Raw genomic sequence first — 25,110 nt, forward strand, 5'->3', positions numbered from 1 at the left:
TCAACCAGCCCACTCTGGTTGTCCCCTGAGGGCTTCAATGAATAGTACAGTATTCAATACACAATTCCGTCTCCAAGAGACAATGGCCATTATCAGTGGCTTTGTTTCACTGAGGCCAGGACACATTCCAAAACCTTGTGGATTCTGCGTGTCTCTCTCTCTTTTCCTGGGTCCCAGACCCGAATTAATAGCGATCTTGCGATTCTCAAAAAGGAGGGGGTGACTTTGTACCCTTTGGCCCCTCAGAGTTGTGACACATTCGTAACAACGTGATCTGAGATGTCCCTGACCCTGGCATCTGGGAGGTAACATAGCATCCAGGTGTCCCGATCACATCCACAGGATCTCCCGTCTGTTTCTCTGACTACCGCTACCCTCTTCTCTCTCCTTCCCTTCTGCACCACAGACCCATGCTCAGTGCCAGTAACTTGATCTCCGTGGTATTCTCCTGGGAGGTCATACCCCAGAACAGTATCCAAAACAGTATACACATTCTATAGACCAATGGCCACACCGTTGTTCTGCACTAACTGCCTATTCACCTTCCTATTCCTTCTCCTGACAGTCACCCACCTACTCGCCTCCTGCAACTTAGGGGTGACTACTTCCCTGTAATTCCATTCAGTGAATTCCTCACTCTCCCACACAAGCCAAAAGTCACCCAGCTGCTGCTCCAGATCCCTAACACGGTCTTCAAGGAATTGCAGTTGGATGCACTTCATGCAGATGTAGTTCCCTGGCCAGGACTCTAACATCTGGCATGAAGAGCACACAATGGCTATTTAAGCTACACTAAGTACCTCTGACACAGTAAGAAAAAGGAGAAACTTAACAGAAACTTACCCAGAGCCAGTGCTTCATCTGAGCCAAAGCCTCCTTTGAGCTAAAGCCTGAAACTCCCACTTTAACTACTGAGCCACTCACAACAATGGCTGCTCCAACAATGACTGGTCTACTTGTCAATTTATTTACTGTGGCTTTTATTTTTGCTGCCTTCTTCCCACCTCCTTTCAATCCTGATGAAGGGTCTCACCCTAAAGCACCATCTGGTTATTCTCCCCATAGATGCTGCCTGTCCAGCTGAGTTCCTCCAGCATTTTGTGTATGTTGCCTTGTATTTGGAGCATCTGCTGAATCTCTTATGTTTATGCCTTGCCTAGACTACTCATATAGTATCTCACGAGCTTGCAATTGCTACCATTCAGATGTACAAAGCCTTAAGGCATATGGGCTCAGCCTGCATGTGTAGGTTCCCCTTTAAGTTGCACAGTATACTAACTTGGAGGTCTCTCATCACCGCTGGGTTGAAATCCTGGAAGTCACTCCCCAACTGCACTTTGCAAGCACCTACGCTCGAAGAACTGCAGCAGTTCAAGAAAGCATCTCACTCCCACCTTCCCAAGGGCAATTAGGCATGGTCATAAATGCTGGTGTTGCTGCTGAAGCCCAGATTCCAAAATATGAATAGTAAGGGGCAATCATTAAATGAACTTTTTAAAAAATGGAGAATACAAAAAGGAGTGGCAATGTGGTAAGTAAAATATAAAAAATAAGTTGAGAGCAGGTGAAGGTGGAAATAGAAGAATCGTTATCTGAAACTGTTGCACTGAATGTGAATCTAAAATTCTGTATTAGAATATGGAACATAGAACATAGATCATAGACCAGTCAGCATAGGCCCTTTGACCCACAATGCTGTGCTAAGCCAATTATATTAGCAATCAATTAACAATTAGTGATGAACTGACTGAAAAAATAAGGTGGTTCTCCATGCATTGATGCTGAACTTTATTGGAAAAGTCAAGAAGGTTAAGGACAGAGAGTTCACTGTGGAAATAGAATAGAGAGTTGAAGGGAGGGAATACTGGAAGAGTGCAGTCACACCTGCAGACTAAATAGATCTCTGCTGGACCTTCTCATTTTAGATGGGTGGCTATTGTGGGCAGGGGACGCACTTTACTAAAGTGAACAGAAAGCACTGTTTTGCCTGGAAATAATTTAGGAACAGTATGGAGTCATGGGAGAAGAGAGAGGCTTTTAGGAAGCTTAAGAAATTTAGACCAAAGTGTAGCAGAGGGAACGGTTACAATGCAGTGCTAATAATGAGAGGATTCAATTAGTTCAATTAATTGTTTGCTTGAGAAAAGTAAGTCAAAACAATGGGAAGAAAGGTGCTTGCCTAGAAATCAACTTCTAGTTTGTGGGGCTAAAGGATATATTGTGGGACAGAATGTTCTCATAATCATAATCTCACAGGTGGATTGTATTCTGTCTCTGAAATTTCTTCCATTTACTCCGATGTGAGGATTTCTTGGCAACTACATCAGTCCATTCCCAAACGGGGCGGGGGGGGGGGGTGGGGGGCACTGTCTGCTTGGTAGAAACAAAAGGATCCTTTCCACATCTTCAAGCAGTGTTGATCGAAGTGCTGGAGACTTTAATATGTTTCTGACATCTCCTATTGCAGCAAGAGTCTGTCAATCCAGAGAGTCATCATAAACAGCCACAAAGTTACTGAAGTCAAGACTTTGATATCTGCTTCCCATCTGTATTAAATTCAGGAATCTGAAAGATTCTGATTAGAAAATCTTAGCAGCTATTTCTGACAGTAATACACAATACATGTCTAAAGGCTTAGTGTTTGAATCAAAGTTTAAAACATTTGACTTCCTTTAAATGTAAGTTAGCAATGAGTGGAGTATATTGGACGATATTTGTGAGTTTAGAAATGTGTCCAAATTATTGCCTGGTCCAGCACCAAGAGAAAACTGTGTGGGGGAAAATCAAGTTACAAGTCATACAACAGAGAAAGGGGCCTTTCAGCCCACCTCGATCATGCTATCTGCTCTTCCTATTGACACTAAAGCCATTTGCCAATATTAGGTCCTTACTCTTCTAAGGCTTACCTACTTAAGCGCCTGTCTAAATATATCTGACTTGTAAGGAATATACCTGATTCCACTGTGTCCTCTGGCAGTAAATTCCTGATATTAACAACTAACTGTGTGGGTAAAGCTTTCCCCTCAGATCCCCTTTAAAACTTCTCCTCCCCCTGAAGCCTGTGCCCACTTATCTTTGAACCCTTATCATTGGAAAAAGATTCTGAGTATCTATCCTAGCAAAGCCTCTGATATATCTTTTAGCCTCATTTCCTTCAAGGAAAAGAAGCTCAGCTTATCCAATCTCTTAAAAATACCTCCAAATAAAAACATTCCATAAGACCACAAGACATAGGACCAGAATTGGGCCAGTCAGCCCATTGAGTCTGCTCTGCCATTCCATCAAGGTTGATTTATTATTCATCTCAACTCCATTCTTCGGTCTTCTCCCTGTAACTGTTGATATCCTGACTAATCAAGAATCTATCAACCTTAAAATTTATTTATTTTTTAAAACTTATTCCCAGTTACTTGGCCATAACCATCAGTGGTGATGAATTCCACAGATTCACTGGCTAAAGAAATTCTTCCTCATCTCTATTCTAAAGGGACGTCCTTGTATTCTGAGGCTGTGCCCTCTGGTCCCAGACTCCCCCACTATAAGAATCTAGGACCAGAAGACATTGGCTTCGAATTCTGGTGAATCACCTCTGCTCTTTTTCCAGCACGATCACATCTTTCCTGCGGTGTGTCAACCAGAATTACACACAATACTCCACTTCCTTATAAAGTTGTGACGTAACCTTCCATCTTTTACATTCTGTGCCCGCTCCCACAAAGGCAAACGTGCTGTAAGCCTTCTCCACCATTCGATCTACCTGTGTTGTCACTTTCATCGAACTATGCACTTGAACCTGAAGGTCACTCTGTTCATCAACATTCTTCAGCCCCCTACCATTCACTCTACCTGCCCTATCCTTATCTGACTTTCCAAAATGCAGAACTTCAGACTTTTCAGGATAAAATTCCATTTGCCAAACCAGTACCCAACTTTCCACTTTTTCTGCCCCAGCCTTGGACAAACCTTCCTAGTCTCATGTCATCTAAAACTCTGAGAAACCTTTATAGATGTGTGGTGGAGAGTACACTAACCAGTTGCATCATGGCCTGGTATGGAAACACCAAAGCCCTTGAATGGAAAAGCCCATGAAAAGTAATGGATACAGCCCAGTCCATCACAGGTAAAGCCCACCCCACCACTGTGCATATCTACAAGGAGCAGTGTCACAAGAAAGCAGGATCCATCATCAAGGTACCCTATCATTTGGGCCACGCTCTCTTCTCGCTACTGCCAACAGGGAGAAGGTACAGGAGCCTCAGGACCAACACCTCCAGGTTCAGGAACAGTTATTACCTCTCAACCATCAGGCTCTTGAACAAAAGGGGATAACTTCACTCAAATCACTTGCCCCATCACTGAACTGTTCCCATAACTTATGGACTCACTTTCAAGGACTCTTCATCTCATATTCTTGATATTTATTGCTTATTTATTTATTATATTTTTTGTGTTTGCCCAATTTGGTGTCCTTACACATAGGTTGTTTGTCTATCTTGTTGTGTGCAGTTTTTCATTGGTTCGATGGTGTTCCTTTGTATCTACTGTGAATGCCTACAAGAAAATGAATCTCGGGGTTGTAAATGGTGACATATATGTACTTTGATAAATTTACTTTAAACTTTGAACTTTGAACCCTCCCCACTATCTACAATGCCACCAACTTTAGTGCCATCCACAACTTACCAATCCCACCTGGTACATTCACATCCAAGCTGTGCACTATATATCCATTTCTAATCCTTCACAGTTCAAAGGTTCAAAAGTTCATGTTCTGTATTATCAAAGTATACAGCTCTGAAATTCCTCCCATTCCATTTCATTGTCTCATTTCCATTAACCGACTCCCAGATTCTACCATTCACCTAGACACTAGTTACAATTGCCAATGAAATTACTGACATCATAGACTCAAGAGATTCTACTGCCATTGGAAGAAGGGTCTTGGGCCCAAAATTTCAACTGTTTATTGCTCTCCATAGATGATAGCTGACCTGTTGAGTTCCTCCAGCATTTTGTGTGTGCTGCTCAAGCTACCAATATGAATGTCTTTGGGATTTGGAAATCTAGAAACTCCAAGCAGCCAGGGTGAGGTTAGGATCATCAACAAAAGATTAAATATTATCTTTATTTGTCACAAGTACATCAAAACATCAAAGCACATACTGAAATGCTGCACTTGTGTCAACGAACAGCACAGTCTGAGGATGTGTTAGAGGGCAGCCCACAAGTGTTGCCATGTTTCCAGCACCAACATAGCATGTCCACAACTTGCTAACAGTAGCCCATACAGTACTGTGCAAAAATCTTATATAGCTAGGGTGCCTAAGGCTTTTGTGCAGTACTGTAGTAATTTTAGGTATTGCACTATACTGCTGCCACAAAAAAAAATCATGACCTATGTGAGTGTTGATAAATCTGATTCCGATATTGGTCTTGATTGTGGACTGAGAGTGAGGAGGGGGCAGGGAGAGGGGAATTATGGTTGAGAAAAGGGGAATGAAGAGGGGAGTAAGTAGGAAACACCAGAGAGACATTCTGTAATGATCATTGAACCAATTGTTTGGAATCAAATGACCTTACCTGGTGTCTCAGGGCTGGGTGTGTCTGCACCCACACCACCCCTGACCCTGTCACTCCTCTGCCACCTGTCCTCCATCCCTCCCGTGGCACTCCTCTTTCGCCATTCCCGACATCCTTTGCTCCTGACTGATTTACAAAATCACTCTCTGCTCCACATTGACAAATACACGACTAGCCTAACTATAGGTATGTTCCTAAGACTTTTGCACAGTACTGTATGTATTTGGAAAGTGGGAAGAAACTGGAGCACCTGGAGGAAACCTATGTGGTCACAGGGAGGATGTACGAACTCCTTACAGTCAAAGGCAACAGTTGAACCTTTGATTAAAATCACCGGCTCTGTAAAGCATTGCACAAACTGCTACACCACCATGTCATCCACCCCTCTGCCGACAAAGTTTTCAGAACTTGCTACCAATTTGCTGCCATTTTATATGACCAAATCAGATTTCAATACAATTTTCAATCCAGTCCCATCCTGTGTGCATGTGCAATGCAGCAGATTGGTCTCTCAGAGGCATTACAAATATTTAGAAGGACTCTGATTGAAGACATGGATGTTGAGTAAGGATGTGTGTGGAGTAGGAACCTCAGCAACCGAGAGCTAGGCCTATCTGAAGACAGCAAGTGAGGGGAGGGCTCCTCTAAGAAAGCTGTCCCCACTCACCACAGTGTAAAATCAAAGTGTCACTTCACAGGATGTATACGACTTGCTGTGCATCAGGAAGCTGCTTTCTCCCAGGAGTCAATTGTAAACCTCCATTGCCTCAAACACAGGATCTGTTGCCTTCTGCATTGGACCAGGAAGTTTAAATTCATAAGCATCTGTTAATATTACCACAGCCTTATCTGCATTGCCAATAGCTCCTTCCAGAAGATACTTTCTGCATTCTCAGGTAATTCTGTTTTAAGAAGGATTGCCAAATTCACTCAGGATATAAGGCTATTCAGCCCAAAACGTCGACAGTTCTTCTCCCTATGGATGCTGCCCGGCCTGCTGTGTTCCACCAGCATTTTGTGTGTGAGCTCCTTCTTATCTTTCTTTATCCAAATCTATTGGTATGGCTGTCTATTCCCTTCTCCTTCATATGTTTGTCCATGTCCGTCTTCCTTTTAAATAGTATCTATCTATCTGTGAGGTAAATGCTCTTATACAGCAAATACAAAATGAAGAAAATATTATCTGTGCTAATATGTTCCACATTCTCAATGCTCCTTTGGTAAAGAAACTCCTGAATTCCCTCCTGGACTTCTGTGTGACTCTCTTATAATAATGCTTTGCAGATATGATCTTCCCCACTGATAGAAATAATCTCTCTGCATTCCTGCTATTACAACCCTTCATAATTTTATAGATATCTAGAAGTTTGCCCTTAGGCCTTCTTTTCTCAAAGGAAATGAGAAACTGTCTGCTTCGTGATCTAGTCGATAGATTACTTTCCCCAACAACTTGAGAGTCTGCTGGAGGTAATTGGGAGATAGCTCCAGATGTGGCTGGCTTTCCTAGCATCCGAGGGACATTGGAGTTGCTATCAGCAGTAATTACAACCATGAATGGTGACTGCAGAATTAATGTCACTGAGTAGAAGAGTGCCATATTCTCTGGAACTTTGAATGATGAGTGGAGTTCTCATTGAACTTGTCAGAGGACTTGAAAGGATAGAGGTCGAGAGGCTGCATCCCCTGGAGAAAAGATTTGAAGCTGACCATTTCAGACTGTGCTGAGATGAAAGTTCTTCACTCACGGTGTTCTGGAATAGATGTGTGCTTAGTCCTGTGCTGCATAAAAACTTGGTGGACACTGAGAGTCAAAGGTTGTGGCACCAGGATGGAAATATGGAAATAAAGTACAGTGCTGTGCAAAAGTGGGGATGCTTTCAAAAATAATGAAATGAAAAATTTCTAAATTCCAAAAATTTACTTTAAAGAGTAAACAGTAAAAAAAACTACATATTTGATGTGACCACCTTTTGCTTTTAAACCCTGCATCAGTTCTCCTAAGTACACTGTTATGCAGTTTTATAAGAAAATCAGCTGGTAGGTTGTAGGTTGTTCCAAGCATCTTGGAGAACTTGCCACAGTTCCTCTGCAGACACTGGCTGTCTTGCTCACTTCTGTTTCTCCAGGTAATTCCTAACAGCCTCGATGATGTTGAGATCCGGATTCTGTGGAGGCCATACCATCTGAAACTGTATAAAAAATCTTGGGTGCTTAAGACGTGTTCACAGTTCTGTAGATCAGCCGATCATCTCATTGAATGATGGAGCAGGTCTGCAGTCTATATCTGCTCCTATTAGCTATGTTTCTTATATTAATTTCCATGCAAATTTAGGCAATTTGGACTGCCCTTTTCTTTCAGTGCTTGAGGCAGCATTTACCATCGTCTCACTTGTGTGGACATTGACTTTCTTTCTACTCTATTCTCTGGAGCTAGGTAGTTGTTGAGGGACTATTCCTTGAGGTATTGGGAAAATAGAGCTTGCATCCTCCAGGAGGATCTGTGAGGAAATCGTAACAACATTTAAGGCCAACTCCTTGACTCTGATCTATCTTCTAGCAGTATAACAGTGAAAACTTGCATCTTCAGATGGACCTTTAGAATAAAAGACTCATTTCAGAAGAATGTCTAGAAACTGACCATCAAAGATGGGTGATCTGATCCATTCTCACTTCACACTTATGTGAGATCCCAGTGTTAATGATGCTTATCTTTCTCTGGGATTTAAACTCTCTCATTGCTGGTTTCTATTGAATATCACGGTGAGGAATTTTGTTGATACTGTTGAAAGGGTTGACTACCTGGGAGGGGAGATGGCAACCTGAGGTTACTCCGAAGGGATGAGGCTTTGCTCTATGTAGGAAAACAGAATTGAGGTGAAAAGGTATTTAGGAACGCAAAGAAAATCTAGAAGGTAATATTACAGTTAGGAAATCGGTAATTAGTAGTTGATAAAACTGGTATTAGAGTTAGGAAAAGTAATGAGATAAAATTAAAGAATCCTTATCAGAATACATGCATCATTTTTCTAGCAGGATTAATGAATCAATGGCAGAAAATAGAAACTTCTGATAAGATGGCAGTGTGCTCAGTCACAGCAGCTCCTAAGGGGGCAACCAAAGATGTTAGTATCTTTTTTAAGCATACCTTTGCAATCACATGTTCCTGCTGGCCGTAAGGTGCTGCAAGTCTACCCCATTACTGAGTTGCTCGCTGGCGGAGAAACTGAAGGAGCTGGACTGTGTGCTGCAGCCTATGTCAGAGGAGGTGCCAGTGTGTGATGAGTTGGTTGACAGGGTATAATGTGGGAAACATATGTAGAACATACAACTGTGCCATATAGCACAGGAACAGGCCTTTGGCTCACAATGTTGTGCCAAGCCAACTAAATTAGTAATCTAATGGCCAACAAAACTAATCCCCTCTGCCTACACAACGTCCATATCCTTCCATTTTCCTCACATTCATGTGCCTATTCTAAACGTTTCTTAAAAGTCTCCAATGTATCTGCCTCTATCACCAACCCTAGCACCCATGAACCCCTGTGTAAAAAATGTTTCTCACATCACCTTTGAACTTACCCCTCTCACCTTAAATGCATGACATCTGGTATTAGACATTTTGACCTTGGGGGAATAGATACTGTCTGTCTATGTCTATGCCACTCATAATTTTATAAATCTCTATCAGATCTCCCCTCAGCCTCCCCCACTCCAGAGAAAACAAACCCAAGTTTATCCAGCCTCTCATTTATAGCATATGCCCTGTAAACCAGGCAGTATCCTGATAAACCTACCCTGTGTCTTCTCCACGGCCTCCACATCCTTCCCATAGTGGGGCAACCAGAACTGCATGCAATACTCCAGATGCAGCCTATCTAGAGATTTATAAAGTTGCATCATAACTTCCTGACTTTTAAACTCAATACCTCAACTAAAAGAAGGCAAGCATACCATATGGCTTCTTAACTACCCCACCAACCTGTGTAGCCACTTTCAGGGATTTCTAAACTTGGACTTCAAGAACCCTTTGCTCATCAGCACTGTTAAGGCCTTGTCCTTCACAGTGTACTGTCGCTTTACATTTGACCTATCAAGGTGCAACACGTCACATTTGGCCGGGTTAAACTCCATCTGCCATTTCTCCGCCCATACCTGCAACTGATCTATATCCTGTTGGGTTCTTTGCCAGTCATTTATGTGTAACACTTACCCAAAAGGCTGGTATATGTCTAGGGGAAAAGGAGATCCAGCCACACACCAACCCACCTCCCGTACACGCAGGTGCTGTGAGAATCGAGTTTATGCCTCGCGCCGCTCACCGTATCAACTTCACACCAAATACCGTTATGAAATACACTTTATAGAATTTACTAACATTAACTAAAGAAGTATTAGACAATACAATATATATATACAAGGAAAGAAAAAAACAAAAGGCGCCAACTTATCAACGTTCAGTCAGTGTAGTGCACGTCGTAGGAGCTCAATCAACGAATCATCCGACAGCCACGTCGTCGCACCTGGGACCACCCCAGCCATCCAGCGCCCGTCGCGGTGGTCCTACGAGCCGTCCAGCGCCCGTCCACCTTCCTCGTCCGTCTCTCCTCCCGACTCTCCTCACACCCCAAGCCCACGCAATCCCTCCCCCATGTTCCCAGCCTCACAAAACACAATAACATTCCCCATTGATTAACAAATGAATACAATTACCATATCAGCCATTCTAAAGCGAAACAATGGCGAGAGAAACATTTAACAGACAAAGAAGCATTCCGACTCGTAACAAACCAAAGAAGCCCTTTTTAGTAATATACACAGGACATCGTACATTCTCTCCCCACCAGCAAATGTCATGCCCTCATGGCATTACTAGAGTTCCCCAAAGCTTCTTGCAAGACCCAAAACCCAACCCAGGTGCAAAAAGCAGTGACATAACTACCCAGAGCAGTAAAAATCACACTCGGTTCTCCTGGTACCACATATGTCAACCACTCCGGGGGGTGCCTAATCCTCTGAGATCTCCATACCCCTTCTGCCCCACTGGGCTCCCTCTTCACCTGCGAACCCACTGCCTCGGACACCCCAGGTCTACCTGACAGACCCTCACCCTCTTCCTCACGGGGGTCCTCCCTCACCTAAGATCTCTCTGGCTCACGCTCGGGCTCCACCCTCTCTCCCACCAATGTTGGCTGCCTCTCCATCTGACCCTCAAGACCTTCCCTCCTCTCACCCAATTCAGTATGGGAAGGGCCAGGAGCCTCCTCTCCTGGTACTGGAGCACCAGCGAATGGGAACAGGGGCCACTCATCTGAGTCGTCCTCTTCCGAATCAGTAGCCATTTCCGGGCGAGGGACCCGTCCCCGCTCTTCAGCAGTGGTCTCTTCCCTTTCTCTGCGCCCTCGCAGGGTCATTGTACTGGGCGTAACCTCCCACTCTGGCTCCTTATCCACCTGCACCGCTTGACCCAGCGGCAGCAGGTGATTCCGATGGAGTACCTTGATAGGCCCTTTCCCATCCTCAGGTTTCACCCGGTAAACTGGCAGGTTCGGCATCGGGCTCTCTATTACATAGGGGCTGGCCACCCATCGATCTGCCAACTTGTGCTTACCAGGGAGTCCCAAATTCCGTAAAAGGACCCGGTCACCCGGCAATAATTGAACAAACTTCACCTTTCGAACATACCGCATCTTATTCCTCTGATTTTGTTTGGTAGCCGCCGCCTCGGCCAACTCGTACGCCCGCTGTAACTCCCTCTTCATGTCGGACACATACTTTAGATGGGACTTCCCGGGTAATTCACCCACTTCACCCCCAAAACACAAGTCAATGGGCAACCTCGCTTCCTGCCCGAACATCAGGTAATAGGGCGAATATCCTGTAGCATCATTGCGAGTACAATTGTAACAGTGAACCAATTGTCCAATATGACGACTCCACCTGCTTTTCTGCCCAATCTCCAGCGTCCCGAGCATATCCAACAGGGTCCGGTTGAACCTCTCTGGCTGCAGATCTCCCTGTGGGTGATAAGGGGTAGTCCTGGATTTCTCAACCCTAAGCATAGTCAGTAATTCATGGATAAGGCGGCTCTCAAAGTCCCACCCCTGATCGCTATGGATTCTCCTGGGAAGGCCATAATGAACAAAATACTTCTCCCATAACACCTTCGCCACTGTCGTCGCCTTCTGATCCTTAGTGGGAAATGCCTGAGCATAGCGAGTGTAATGATCGGTGATGAGTAAGACATTCGCGGTGTTGCTGGTTGTCAGGCTCAATCGACAGAAAATCCATACATACCAGGTCCAGAGGTCCCGCACTCTGCAAGTGCGACAGTGGAGCCGCCAACGCGGGCAGGGTCTTCCTCCGGATGCAACGACTGCAGCCCCTACAGTATTCTTCGACTTCCCCCCTCATCCGGGGCCAGTAGAATCGGTCTTTGAGTAATCCATAGGTCTTTTCCACCCCCAAGTGTCCAGAATCATCATATAGGGCCTGGAGTACAGCCTGCCGATACTCCTCTGGCAGGACCAGTTGCCAACAGTGGGGTTGGTCCGGAGGCGCCGTTACCCGGTAGAAGATTTTGTTCTTTAACTTCAACCGAGACCACTCCTTCAACAACAGGGGCACGAATGGGTGTTTCGCCTTCTCAGCCAACGCCCCATCTCCCCTCTCGACCGCTCTCCACAGTGTGCCAATGCCCGGGTCATTTTGCTGAGCAGCTGCCACTTCCCCCGGACTCAGTTCCAGCAACTGTTTAGTCCGCAGTGCGGTCAGGTCACAGTAAGCTAAGAGTATGGCGTCGTCAAAAACCCCCAAATGGTCCACGGCTCGTTCCAGCCTCCCTCTTCCCCCGGCCTTCACGGTGATAGCAAACTGACACATCGCCTTCACTCCAGGGGCAGGGACACTCTCCCACCCCTCGTCCCTCTCCTGTTCCCCCGGCTCCCGACGAGACAAAGCATCCGCATCGACATTCTTGCTTCCGGGGCGGTACCTCAGGCTGAAATCATATACCGACAAGGCCCCCAGCCACCGATGTCCTGTGGCATCCAGAGAGCCACTGAATAACTGACTCATCCTCACACTAGCCACGTCAGGCGCCTTCACTACCCCCCGGTGCCGCAGCCCCGAGAGCATCCCCTCCATCCTAAATATGTACTCGGAGAGCTTTTCCCCTCTCCATTGTTCCAGGCGTTGGAACTCTGCTAAAAGCAGCCAGGGTTCCCCTGACAATCCAATCCGGGATGAGCACCCCACAAATGTAACACTTACCCAAAAGGCTGGTATATGTCTAGGGGAAAAGGAGATCCAGCCACACACCAACCCACCTCCCGTACACGCAGGTGCTGTGAGAATCGAGTTTATGCCTCGCGCCACTCACCGTATCAACTTCACACCAAATACCGTTATGAAATACACTTTATAGAATTTACTAACATTAACTAAAGAAGTATTAGACAATACAATATATATATACAAGGAAAGAAAAAAACAAAAGGCGCCAACTTATCAAAGTTCAGTCAGTGTAGTGCACATCGTAGGAGCTCAATCAACGAATCATCCGACAGCCACGTCGTCGCACCTGGGACCACCCCAGCCGTCCAGCGCCCGTCGCGGTGGTCCTACGAGCCGTCCAGCGCCCGTCCACCTTCCTCGTCCGTCTCTCCTCACACCCCAAGCCCACGCAACCCCTCCCCCATGTTCCCAGCCTCACAAAACACAATAACATTCCCCATTGATTAACAAATGAATACAATTACCATATCAGCCATTCTAAAGCGAAACAACGGTGAGAGAAACATTTAACAGACAAAGAAGCATTCCTACTCAAAACAAACCAAAGAAGCCCTTTTTAGTAATATACACAGGACATTGTACATATGCTATCCACAACACCACCAATCTTTGCATCATCTGCAAACTTAATAAACTGAATCTGAATCTGAAACTTGCTAACCTACACATCTGCATTTTCATCCAGGTCATTTATGTACATCACAAATGGCAGAGGTCCTGACATAGATCCCTGTGGAACACCACTAATCACAGACCTCCAGTTAGAAAATATAAGATTATCCATTATGAAAGGAAGAATGAAAAAGCAGATAATTATTTGAAGGAAGATAAACCACAAAATGCTGTGATGCAAACAGATCTGGGAGACCGTAAGACAAGGAACACAAAGAAGATAGCATGCAATTACTGCAAGTAATTAGGACATGAAGGAAATGCGGGCCTTCATTGCAACAGCTGTGGAGTATTCTGGTATGACTGCACTTTGAATACTGTGTGTAGTTTTAATCTCCACATTTATGGAAGGATGTTCTTGCATTGGAGATAGCACTGAGATTTACTTGTTTTATTCCATTGGGATGCATGTGTTGACTTATGAAGAGTTATTGAACAGTGTCCATACTGCTTGGAGTTTAGAGAGTGAGAGGTGACGACATTGAGAAATTTAAGATTCTGAAACTGACGGAATGGATGTTGAGAGATTTTTTTCCCCATTAGCAGGGTTATCTCAAATTAGGGGACATAGTTTTAGAATAAAGTGCCATCCCTCTAAGATAGAGATGGAGGTGAACATCTCCTTTCAGAATACTGTGAAGTTCCAAACCCAGAGAGCCACGGATGTGGAATCTTTGAATATATGTGAAGTCACACTTGGCAGGTATTTGAACTACGTTTGTCGAGGGGTTTGGGGAAAGAGCAGGAAAGTGGTGCTGTGGCCAAGATTAGATCAATTATGATCTTACTGAATGGTGCAGCTGCCTACACCTGCTTCTGCTTCTGGCTCCAATCCCTCTTCCTTCTGCTTACATAACATAAGCAAGCAATTAGGAATTTGCAAGGAAGTGATCATGATCTTCCCCAAAACATTGACAAAATTCCAGCAGAAATCCCAGAGGAATTGTGCCTTCAGTAGCTTGTGTTGTTACTTTGAAATTCCTGCTGGAGGCCTATTGGAGATTGGGATTTCTATGTAAAAAGAAATCATGATATACTTTACCTGAATAAACATTCTGAAAGTGTTCTCATTTTTTTTAAGTAAATCAAACAATGTTTGTTCAAAAACTGCTATATTTAAGATAAATATTTCAGAAGTTTGTCCTATGGAATCATGAAAATATACTACATAGTTAAGATATGTGTATTGATTACGTTTGAAACATCAATTTTGAGCACAAACTTTTGGATGGATCATTTTTTCAACTAGACAATAATGCCATTAAAATACAGAAAGGGTGACATCATACATACACCTTATATGTTAACATAGTTGATGTTCAGATATTTTAACTTCTCTGTAAGTATTTTATCACTTCATATTATCATTTTCAAAGGCAAATGTTTTCAGAGTACACTTTGAGCAATTTGTGAGAAAATGACACATTTTAATCAATACTAGACTGCTATCTGTAGACTTTGAAAATCCAGTTAGAATGCCATCCACTGGCATGATGGATAACATCGTTGGCATGATAACATGTTCATTAAAAATGCTATTTCACTAATTAAAACAATTGTATGGAAGATAAAAAATAATGTAAAGAAAGTGTGTAGACTATGCAAAATTTTCACATCCTGGAATTTACACAACTTATCCCAATCTTTGGCAGAACTCATTGGAAGTTTAAGAGAATATTGTATATTGCTATCTCTGCTATGTTAAGCATCTCTCTGTTCCTGAATTCCATTTACAATTATATTGTCTGGTTAATACCTCCTCTTCTCATTATTGCAGTAAAATGTAACTAAATATAACAATTTGTAATTTTCAGCATTCCATTTCATTGCTGCCTTTCTGTCCATTCCGCTTGCTAAATCTATTTGAAATCTGTACCCCCCGTTCATCCTGTGTCACCTGCAGATTTGGATATTGTTCCTTATATTCCCAAGTCCAGATCATTAATATATATTAAAGAAACTAGTGCCTAGTACTGACTCCTAGGAAATTCCACTGTACACTTCCACCAATCTGGAACAACAACCTTCCTGCTGAGTTCCTCCAGCACACTGTGTGTTCATTGCTTCTCTCGGTTTCCTATTCCATAGCCAGTCTTCTATTCATGCTGCTACATATCCTTTCATTCCATGGCCTTCAGTTTTGAAGAAATGTCCTGAATTGATATCTCACTGGTTCTGTTCATTTCCATTTATTTACCCACCATCAAGAATACATTCATGACCATAAGACACAGGAGTAGAATTAAGCCATTTGGCCTACTAAGTCTGCTCCGCCACTCCATCATGGCCGATTTATTATTCCTCTCAACCTCATTCTCTTACCTTCTTCCCATAACCTCCACTTTACACCCAATGACTTGGCCTCCAGAGCTGTCCATGGCAACCAATTCCACAGATTCATCCCCCTCTGTTATATTGGGTGTTTGTTCTTCAAAAACTGATTCTTAAACTATCAAGTCCAGTATTTTAATGTTCTCTTTGTAGTCTCCATCTTCCTGTACTTTCACCTCTCCCTTGGCAAGTGTCTATTTTTTTCCTTGAGTCATTTCACAACATTGAAGTCATAACTTAAGTGAGAGATATCACTGGCAATTCAGAATTCAGGCAACTATATCTAGATAAGCTTCCGCAGGAAACTGAAAAGCCTTTAAACCTTTTGTTTCTTTTCTGTTTCATTGTAGGATGATTACTTCCACTGGATACTTTGTGTTAACCCTGGGTACTCCCAATATGTATGGTGATCCTTACCTCAACTGCTTAATTTCTGCAATCAGTGAAATTGTAGCCTATACAATTGCTTGGTGGATGGTGCATAATGCCCCTCGACGTATGTCAACTGCGCTCATGTTGTTACTTGGTGGTGCTGTTCTGCTTGCCATTCAATTTATTCCTTCAAGTAAGAGCTAAGAAATCCTTGTAAATCTATAGTTTTTGAGATGCCATTTGTTCCTTGCTTTACAATTTCCATAAGACAATAAGAGATGGGAGTAGAACTGGGCCACTCGGCCCATTGACTGGCTCTACCATTCCATCATGGCTGACTTATTATCCCTCTCGACCCTGTTCTCCCTGAAATCTTTGATGCCTTTACTAATCAAACATTTCAGTGACATTTTAGTGGCTTTTAACTAAAAATGTTTCAAATAGAAAACAATACTTTTACCCTGCAATAGGAGCTCTCTCTGAACAGTGAGTATGATTGCATGACTCAGCATGATCTTGAACTTACAGGTAAAAATTGTTATGGATTCATTTCACTCTCTGTACTGTGACTTGTTAATCAAAAGTTTTGCCTCTGTAGTATATTATTGTATTTTGATTGATTTCAGCAATTCCATGTCCTCTTATTCTAATGACAAACTATGTTGAGTGATGATTAATTAATGGTAGATCAGTTCCATACTAGTTCTCCATCTGCCTTGACTTTCTGGAACTGTTGGTTACCAGCCATTTTAATTCCCCTCCCCATACCCTCCTGTCTGTCCTCAGCCTCCTCTACTGATGGGATGAAGCTAAGCAAAAACAGTACCTCATAAGTCACATGTATCAGTATTGCAATGAAATAAAGGAAATTACAGAGGCATGAGAGAGGAGCTTGCCCCAGGGGGTGGACTGGAGGGAGATACTGGTGGGGATGATTACAGAGCAGAGATGGCTGAAATTTCTGGGAATAGTTCACCCGGTGCAGGATAGACATGTCCCACAGAAGAAGTTGTTCTCAAATGGCAGGTCTAGGCACAGTGGCTGACTAAGGAAGTTAAGGAATGCTTAAAAGCCAAGGAAAGGGCATATAAGGTAGCAAAAATGACTGAGAAGTTGGATGATTGTGAAGCTTTTAAAATCCAACAAAAGGCAACTATAAAAGCTATAAGAAGGGAAAACATGAAGTATGACAGCAAGCTAGCCAATAATATAAAGCAGGATACTAAGTTTTTCAGTTTTATAAAGAATAAAAGGGAGGTGAGAGTCGATATTGCACTACTGGAAAATAATGCTGGTGAGGTAGTAATAGTGGACAAAGAAATGGCAGATGAACTTAATAAGTTCCTTGCTGCAGTCTTTACCATGAAAGAAACTAGCTGTATGCCAGAGGTCTGTGAGTGTCATTGCTATTACAAAAAGAAAAATGTAAGGCAAACTCAAAGTTCTTTGGGTGGATAAGTCACCTGGACTAGATCGGCTACATCCCAGAGTCCTGAAAGAGGTTGCTGAAGAGATAATAGATAGATAGATAGATAGATAGATAGATAGATAGATAGATAGATAGATAGATAGATAGATAGATAGATAGATAGATAGATACTTTATTCATCCCCATGGGGAAATTCAACTTTTTTTCCAATGTCCCATACACTTGTTGTAGCAAAACTAATTACATACAATACTTAACTCAGTAAAAAATATGATATGCATCTAAATCAGTATCTCAAAAAGCATTAATAATAGCTTTTAAAAAGTTCTTAAGTCCTGGCGGTTGAATTGTAAAGCCTAATGGCATTGGGGAGTATTGACCTCTTCATCCTGTCTGAGGAGCATTGCATCGATAGTAACCTGTCGCTGAAACTGCTTCTCTGTCTCTGGATGGTGCTATGTAGAGGATGTTCAGAGTTTTCCATAATTGACCGTAGCCTACTCAGCGCCCTTCGCTCAGCTACCGATGTTAAACTCTCCAGTACTTTGCCCACGACAGAGCCCGCCTTCCTTACCAGCTAATTAAGATGTGAGGCGTCCCTCTTCTTAATGCTTCCTCCCCAACACGCCACCACGAAGAAGAGGGCGCTCTCCACAACTGACCTATAGAACATCTTCAGCATCTCACTACAGACATTGAATGACGCCAACCTTCTAAGGAAGTACAGTCGACTCTGTGCCTTCCTGCACAAGGCATCTGTGTTGGCAGTCCAGTCTAGCTTCTCATCTAACTGTACTCCCAGATACTTGTAGGTCTTAACCTGCTCCACGCATTCTGCATTAATGATCACTGGCTCCATATGAGGCCTAGATCTCCTAAAGTCCACCACCATCTCCTTGGTCTTGGTGATATTGAGACGCAGGTAGTTTGAGTTGCACCATATCACAAAGTCCTGTATCAGTTTCCTATACTCCTCCTCCTGTCCATTCCTGACACACCCCACTATGGCCGTGTCATCAGCGAACTTCTGCACATGGCAGGACTCCGAGTTATATTGGAAGTCCGATGTGTACAGGGTGAACAGGACCGGAGAGAGCACGGTCCCTTGCGGCGCTCCTGTGCTGCTGACCACCGTGTCAGACCTACAGTCTCCCAACCGCACATACTGAGGTCTATCTGTCAAGTAGTCCACTATCCAATCCACCATGTGAGAGTCTACTCCCAATACATCAATGGATGTACTGATCATGATCTTTCAAGAATCATTTGATTCTGGCATGATACTGGAGGACTGGCAAATTGCAAATGTCACTCCACTCATTAAGAAGGGAGGAAGACCAAAGAGAGGGAATTATAGGCCAGTTAGCCTAACCTGAGTGGTTGGGAAGGTGTTGGAGTCCATTATTAAGAATGAGGTTTCAGGTAACCTGGAGATGAATGATAAAATAAGTCAAAGGCAGCATAGTTTCTCTCAAGGGAAATCATGCCTGACAAATCTGTTAAAATTCTTTGAGGAGATAACAGTCAAAGGAGAGGAAGTAACTGCCATGAGGCTGCTTAACAATATAAAATCTTACAGTGTTACACGGAAGATACTTGCATGGATAGAGGAACAGCTGACAGGCAGGAGGCAGGGAGTGGGAATAAAGGAGGCCATGTCCGTGGCTATATTTAAAGTGGAAGTTAATAGTTTCCTAACTGGTTGAGGCATCAAGGGTATGGTGGGAGGGCAGGTGTATAGAGTTGAATGGGATCCGGGATCAGCCATGAGCAGCACACACAAAATGCTGGGGGATCTCAGTAGGCCAGGTAGCATCTAGGAAAAGAGTACAGACAGTGTTTTGTGCCAGCTCCTAAAGACTGCCCCAGCTCATCTCTTCTTCTGTGCCAGTTCTCTGTTGATCTTAATTCTGATCTCCTCACTACAGGAAGGATGTGGAAGCCATAGAAAGGGTGCAGAGGAGATTTACAAGGATGTTGCCTGGATTGGGGAGAATGCCTTTTGAGAATAGATTGAGGGAACTCGGCCTTTTCTCCTTTGAGCAACGGAGGATGCGAGGTGTCCTGATAGAGGTGTACAAGATAATGAGAGGCATTGATCGTGTGGATAGTCAGAGGCTCTTCCTCAAGCTGAAATGGATAACACGCGAGGGCATAGTTTTAAGGTGCTTGGAAGTAGGTGCAGAGGAGATGTCAGGGGTAAGTTTGTTATGCAGAGCTTGGAATGGGCTGCCGGCAGCGTTAGTGGAGGCGGAAATGATAGGGTCTTTTAAGAGACTTCTGGATGGCTACATGGAGCTTAGAAAAATAGAGGACTATGGGTAAAGCCTAGGTAGTTCTAAGGTAAGGACATGTCTGGCACAGCTTTGTGGGCCGAAGGGCCTGTATTGTGCTGTATGTTTTCTATGTTTCCTGACCTTTCAGATCCGTTAATGATGCTATTTATATACTGCATGCATAGATTAATGAAGAAAAAGTGCTTTGGCACAATTGTGTTATCCTTTGTCACACATCGTTGATAGCAATGACCTTTTAATAGAGCAGGTATAGTTCTACCGACAAAGAAAGATCCATTTGGTGATTAGTCCTTCCTTCCCTATTGAAAGAGGATATGGAATTATTTCTTGCAGAAACATCCTGTAATTAAACAACTAAGAATGCTACTTGGAAGGTGGTGGCACATGTGAATTTTTGGTCCAAACACTTTTTCATTGAACCTTAAAATAGCGTTCTCCTCTTGCCATGAGGAGTAAGATCTGTAGTATAATAAAATATGAAAATAATAACAAAATATGAAGGGAAATGACGATCAAACTAAATGTTTTATAACTTGGTTTCCACAGGTCTTCACCATTTTGCTAGGGTGTTGGTGATGATTGGAAAGACAGGTATTACAATATCCTTTGCAATAATCTATGTTTTCTCTGCTGAGTTGTATCCGACTGTGGTGAGGAACATGGGGATTGGAGTGTGTTCCATGGCATCCAGGATTGGCAGCATTATCTCCCCATATTTTGTTTACCTCGGTAAGTGAGAAGATCATGAAGTAATCAACAGTTGTGTTTATATTGACATCTTTCCTGAAGTCCTTATAATATGACAGCTTATCGGGAATAAAGAGAATTTGGAATACCGTACTTAGCTGGGAGTTTCCGTGGAGTTACTCTGGCTTCAACACCATAACTTTGCTGTATATGCTGTAGAGGCTACATTAATTGTATGGATGCTAATTTGAGGAATTCTTGACCATTAATTGCCTTGGGTATTAAAACTTAGTCACTCTTTATTCACAACATGTCTGGTAACTTTCATCAAAATCTGATAACTGAGTGTAATCTGAACATCTTTGAGTCTGAAATGTTTACGTTTAGCTCTAAGTGCACTGACTATATTCATTGCCCAACCCTGAGACATGAATTTGCTCTTATCATCCCCATTTTTAAAACCTATAATGGTCTAATGCAGGGCTTCCCAACCCTTTTTATAGGTTACCATTAACTAAAGGGTCCATGGACCCCAGGTTGGGAACCCCTAATCTAATGCTTCATTAGAATTTGAAAATTAGAGTGATTTAACAAATTCCACAGATGCTAATGGAATTTTCTCCCAATCCTTCCTATCATTAATCACTGTGTCTATTATACAGTATCATCTAATATTTTATCCTTAAAAGCACATCAACTTCTCTTTTAAACAACACACACAAAATGCTGGTGGAACACAGCAGGCCAGATAGCAAATATGGAAAAGAGTACAGTTGACATTTCTCCTGCTTATGAAGTTGAAGGGTCTCGGCCTGAAACGTCGACTGTTCTTCCTATAGATGCTTTCTGGCCTGCTGTGTTCCACCAGCATTTTGTGTGTGTTGTTTGAATTTCCAGCAACTGCAGATTTCCTCGTGTTTGCGTTTTTAAATCAACTTCTCTTTTGCTCAAAAACTGGTGAAAACTGTATGTTTGGTGGTCTCTTCAAAGATCCTGTTTCGGATTTTAGATAGCAGACCTGTGAACTGCCTCCATTAAATCAGTCTTACAACTGCCGCACAGGTATTAGCATTGCTGTTGTTTTCCAGATGTATCTTTGTTCATTATGAAAAAATGTAGGCAGTTTGAAACTAAAATCGTAGAATTCTGTGCAGGGTAGTGGATGAACTAAATGCCGATAAGGAGTGACCGTGCCCCTGCAGGGAAAGCAAATCGCTCAGTGAGTTGTTACAGGATCAGTGAAAAGAAAGGGTTGGCAGTGAATGATAACACTCTTCAAAACCTTTTATTCTGTTCATGCACGGTCGCAATTGGAGAAATGCGTCTAGTTCTGGGTATTACTTCAGGAGAGTTGTGAAGGCTCTATGGGTGGCACAACGCAGCTCCACAGACAAGGTACTTAGGTGGTGTGGCTAGACTAAAGAAACTGAGGACAGTGAAAACTGAAAACAGGTTTGCTTGAAGTGTCCAAGGTGATGAAATATCAAGGAGAAAAAATGAAGAGAAACTGTTTCCACTGACTAGGATTGAGAGCCAGCAGACATTGATCGTAACAGTAGTGCAGCGGTTAGCGTGATGCTATTACAGCTCTGGGCATTCAGAAATTCAGAGTTCAATTCTAGCACTGTTCTGTATGGAGTCTCTGTATATCCTCCCCATGGAATGTGTGGGTTTGTCCCGGGTGATCTGGTTTCCTCCCACAGTCCAAAGACGTGCTGGGTAGGTTAAATGGTCATTGTAAATTGTCCCATGATTAAGTGAGGGTTAATCAGGGTTGTGGGGCTGCTGGGGTGGTGTGGCTGGAAGGATCAGAGGGCCCACTCTGTGCTGTATTGCTAAATAAAAATTAAATAAAAAATAAAGCAAACTTGAGGAAAAACTTTTCAGCGAATAGTTATCTGAACATCACTACATGAAAGGGTCATGGAAGAAAGTTAAATGGTGGAACTCAAAATTTAATTGGATAAATACCTGAATTAAAAAAACTGCAGAGTGTCAATGGGGAAAGCAAGCTCCTTCTGTGCTAATGTGATTCATTAATTCCACCTTATGATTCTGTCTACTGGCCAAAAACCAAAATAATAAATCTGCTATTACTCATGCAATTTACTTTGTATGTACCAAGTATCCAAATTCTACAAGTCAAGCCCTCCAGTTGGTATTAAGTAAATGGTAAAGCGCAAAGACTCCTTTTGTGCAAGATTCCTTTAAAGACTCACTAGTGCAATTGTAACTTTGTCTGAATGATACTTAAGAAGATAAATAATGGACAACTTTGTTTCAAATGCATTGCAGTGCAGTGCCACATTATAATTTTCAACGCATGGTTGATAGTTCCCAGTTATTTGTAAAACTGTCTTCATCTGCCCCGTAGGAATGTATAATCAGATGTTACCTTTCATGTTAATGGGCACTTTAATCCTGCTGGCTGGAAGTTTCTGTTTACTTCTACCTGAAACACGTGACCAACCCCTTCCAGAAACAGTGTACCAGGTACAGGCTATGAAATGGTAAGTCATCTTAAGAAACAGGTTTTTATTTTACCTAAATGCATTGGGGAAGCACTCCAGAGTATATACATTCTATGAATATAATTTGCCATGGGGCTACAGTATATATCAATACATTCAAGCAGGCCATCCAATTAACCTGAGAACTCTTTAAAAAAGTAAGTTACAAATCAACAAATGAACACTCATTCAATGAACACTTTTAATGATACTGTTGATTCCAAAATATCCGTGAAAGAAACTGTATTTTTTGCAAATACAATGCAGATAATAGCAATGCAGTTCAAATTCAATTTCAAGTTTATAATTGTCATAGGCATACACAGAGTATAAATGTCATGAAAATCAGCTTTTTCCAACAGCAGTATGGTACATTACAAACATGACAAGCATACTTTAACATAAATTTAAATTAACATAAATCACATGCAACTTATACAAAATTACATGTGCAGAAAGTGATATAATATCAGTTTCTCCACCTTAGAATGCTTAGATAATAAGGTTTGAAAAATAACATCAATGTAACTCCAACAATTCTTATGTTCACCAACTTCTTTCCTTAAGTCCATGCTGTCCTAGTGCCACATATCATTCTGGAGCAAATACATCCACTGAATCTCCAGCCCAAGATGTTGAAACTGAGAACAATGGTAGTTACTTCTTGCCTTCAAGAATGGACCAAACTGTGAACATACACTAGCAGCAGATCATCATGTGAAAGTAAGTACTCAGTATCCTTTATTCCAGTTTGCATCAAGGTAGAGACCTTAGCAAGATTGAACATCTTCTACCAGCAGTCATGTAAAGCACATGAGTGTACGGTGTGTAACTCCCAGAAACATTTACTCATATTAATGCCAGAGAACACCTTCTACAAGGCTGTCTACAAGATTGCTAATTTGTGATCAGTTTTACTGTGTACCATTGAAACTGGCTTGAGATTACTCAAAATTCAAGATGAAGTTTATTGTCATTCAACCATATCCGTGTATACAGCTTAATAAAACAATGTTCCTCAGGAACCCAAGGTGCAAAACACAGTAGATATATCACATACAGCACATAGCGTGCTATTAACACAATAATATTAACAGGTAAGAAGTATTCCGTAGATGCACAAGTTGACATATAGTGTGTCTTTAACATATAATTAAATACATAACAGTATACTATTGCTTTGCATTATCATAAATAATATGTACCAGGTGGCAGTAGGGTGTTCAGAAGTTTCAAACTCTGGGGGTGGAGGCTGTTCTTGTTCTTATCCTCATAAGAACATTCAAAGATATTTCAAGTAGGTATTTAAAAAAAGATAGGCAAGACTGGATTCTCCTTAATCATCCCTTTTAAACCCTGGCCCTAAATACAAAAAGCTTTTATCTCGTTTCCTTTTTTACTTAAAATTCTTTTATATTCTGCTTATTTTCAAATTCCATCCCTTCCTTCATAATTATTTATCAACCAATGCTGGGCTTGAACAACCCACTTGGCAGTAAAAATTCTCTGAACATCCTTGATCCTTTGAGAGGTCATACTCCATCTCAGCCTTCTCTCCCCCCACCTCATCGTAAATCATCTAACTATGAAGATAAGTTGTTGAAACATTTGTCATCTGAAAATATTACACATTTGTGAAAGGCTCATTCTAGTATCTTTAACCTTTCAACCCTCATTGTTACATGAAATGAATCCACCTGCAATTTTATTTCTCCTCCACATCTGGGTTAGAGAGAGGAGGTTAGCTATACAGAGAGATTAGACAAACTTCAGTTGTTTTCTCTGGAGCACTAGAAGCTGAGGAGGAGAAGTGAAAGGAATGTATAAAATAATGAAAGACATAGGTATGATACATAGAGGATTTTTATCAAGCTGTAAATATATCAAATATTAGAGGGCATAAGTTTAAGGTGAGAGGAGAATAGTTTAAAGTAGACCA

General features: G+C 42.3%; 1 protein-coding gene across 3 annotated transcripts in view; it reads left to right on the top strand.

The window, feature by feature from the left end:
• The window catches only part of LOC140728951 (solute carrier family 22 member 4-like), a 147,681-nt gene that overhangs the window by 100,372 nt on the left and 22,199 nt on the right, over positions 1-25,110 (top strand). For all 3 annotated transcript variants that reach the window (XM_073048084.1, XM_073048083.1, XM_073048085.1), the window contains 4 exons: positions 16,227-16,441; positions 20,521-20,703; positions 23,036-23,171; positions 23,739-23,894. In XM_073048084.1, coding sequence (XP_072904185.1) covers positions 16,227-16,441; positions 20,521-20,703; positions 23,036-23,171; positions 23,739-23,874 — 670 coding nt within the window. In that variant the 3' untranslated portion in view covers positions 23,875-23,894. The remainder of the gene's footprint in view (positions 1-16,226; positions 16,442-20,520; positions 20,704-23,035; positions 23,172-23,738; positions 23,895-25,110) is intronic.

The sequence above is a fragment of the Hemitrygon akajei genome, chromosome 6 (assembly GCF_048418815.1).
Source record: "Hemitrygon akajei chromosome 6, sHemAka1.3, whole genome shotgun sequence".
NCBI classification, from domain to species: domain Eukaryota; kingdom Metazoa; phylum Chordata; class Chondrichthyes; order Myliobatiformes; family Dasyatidae; genus Hemitrygon; species Hemitrygon akajei.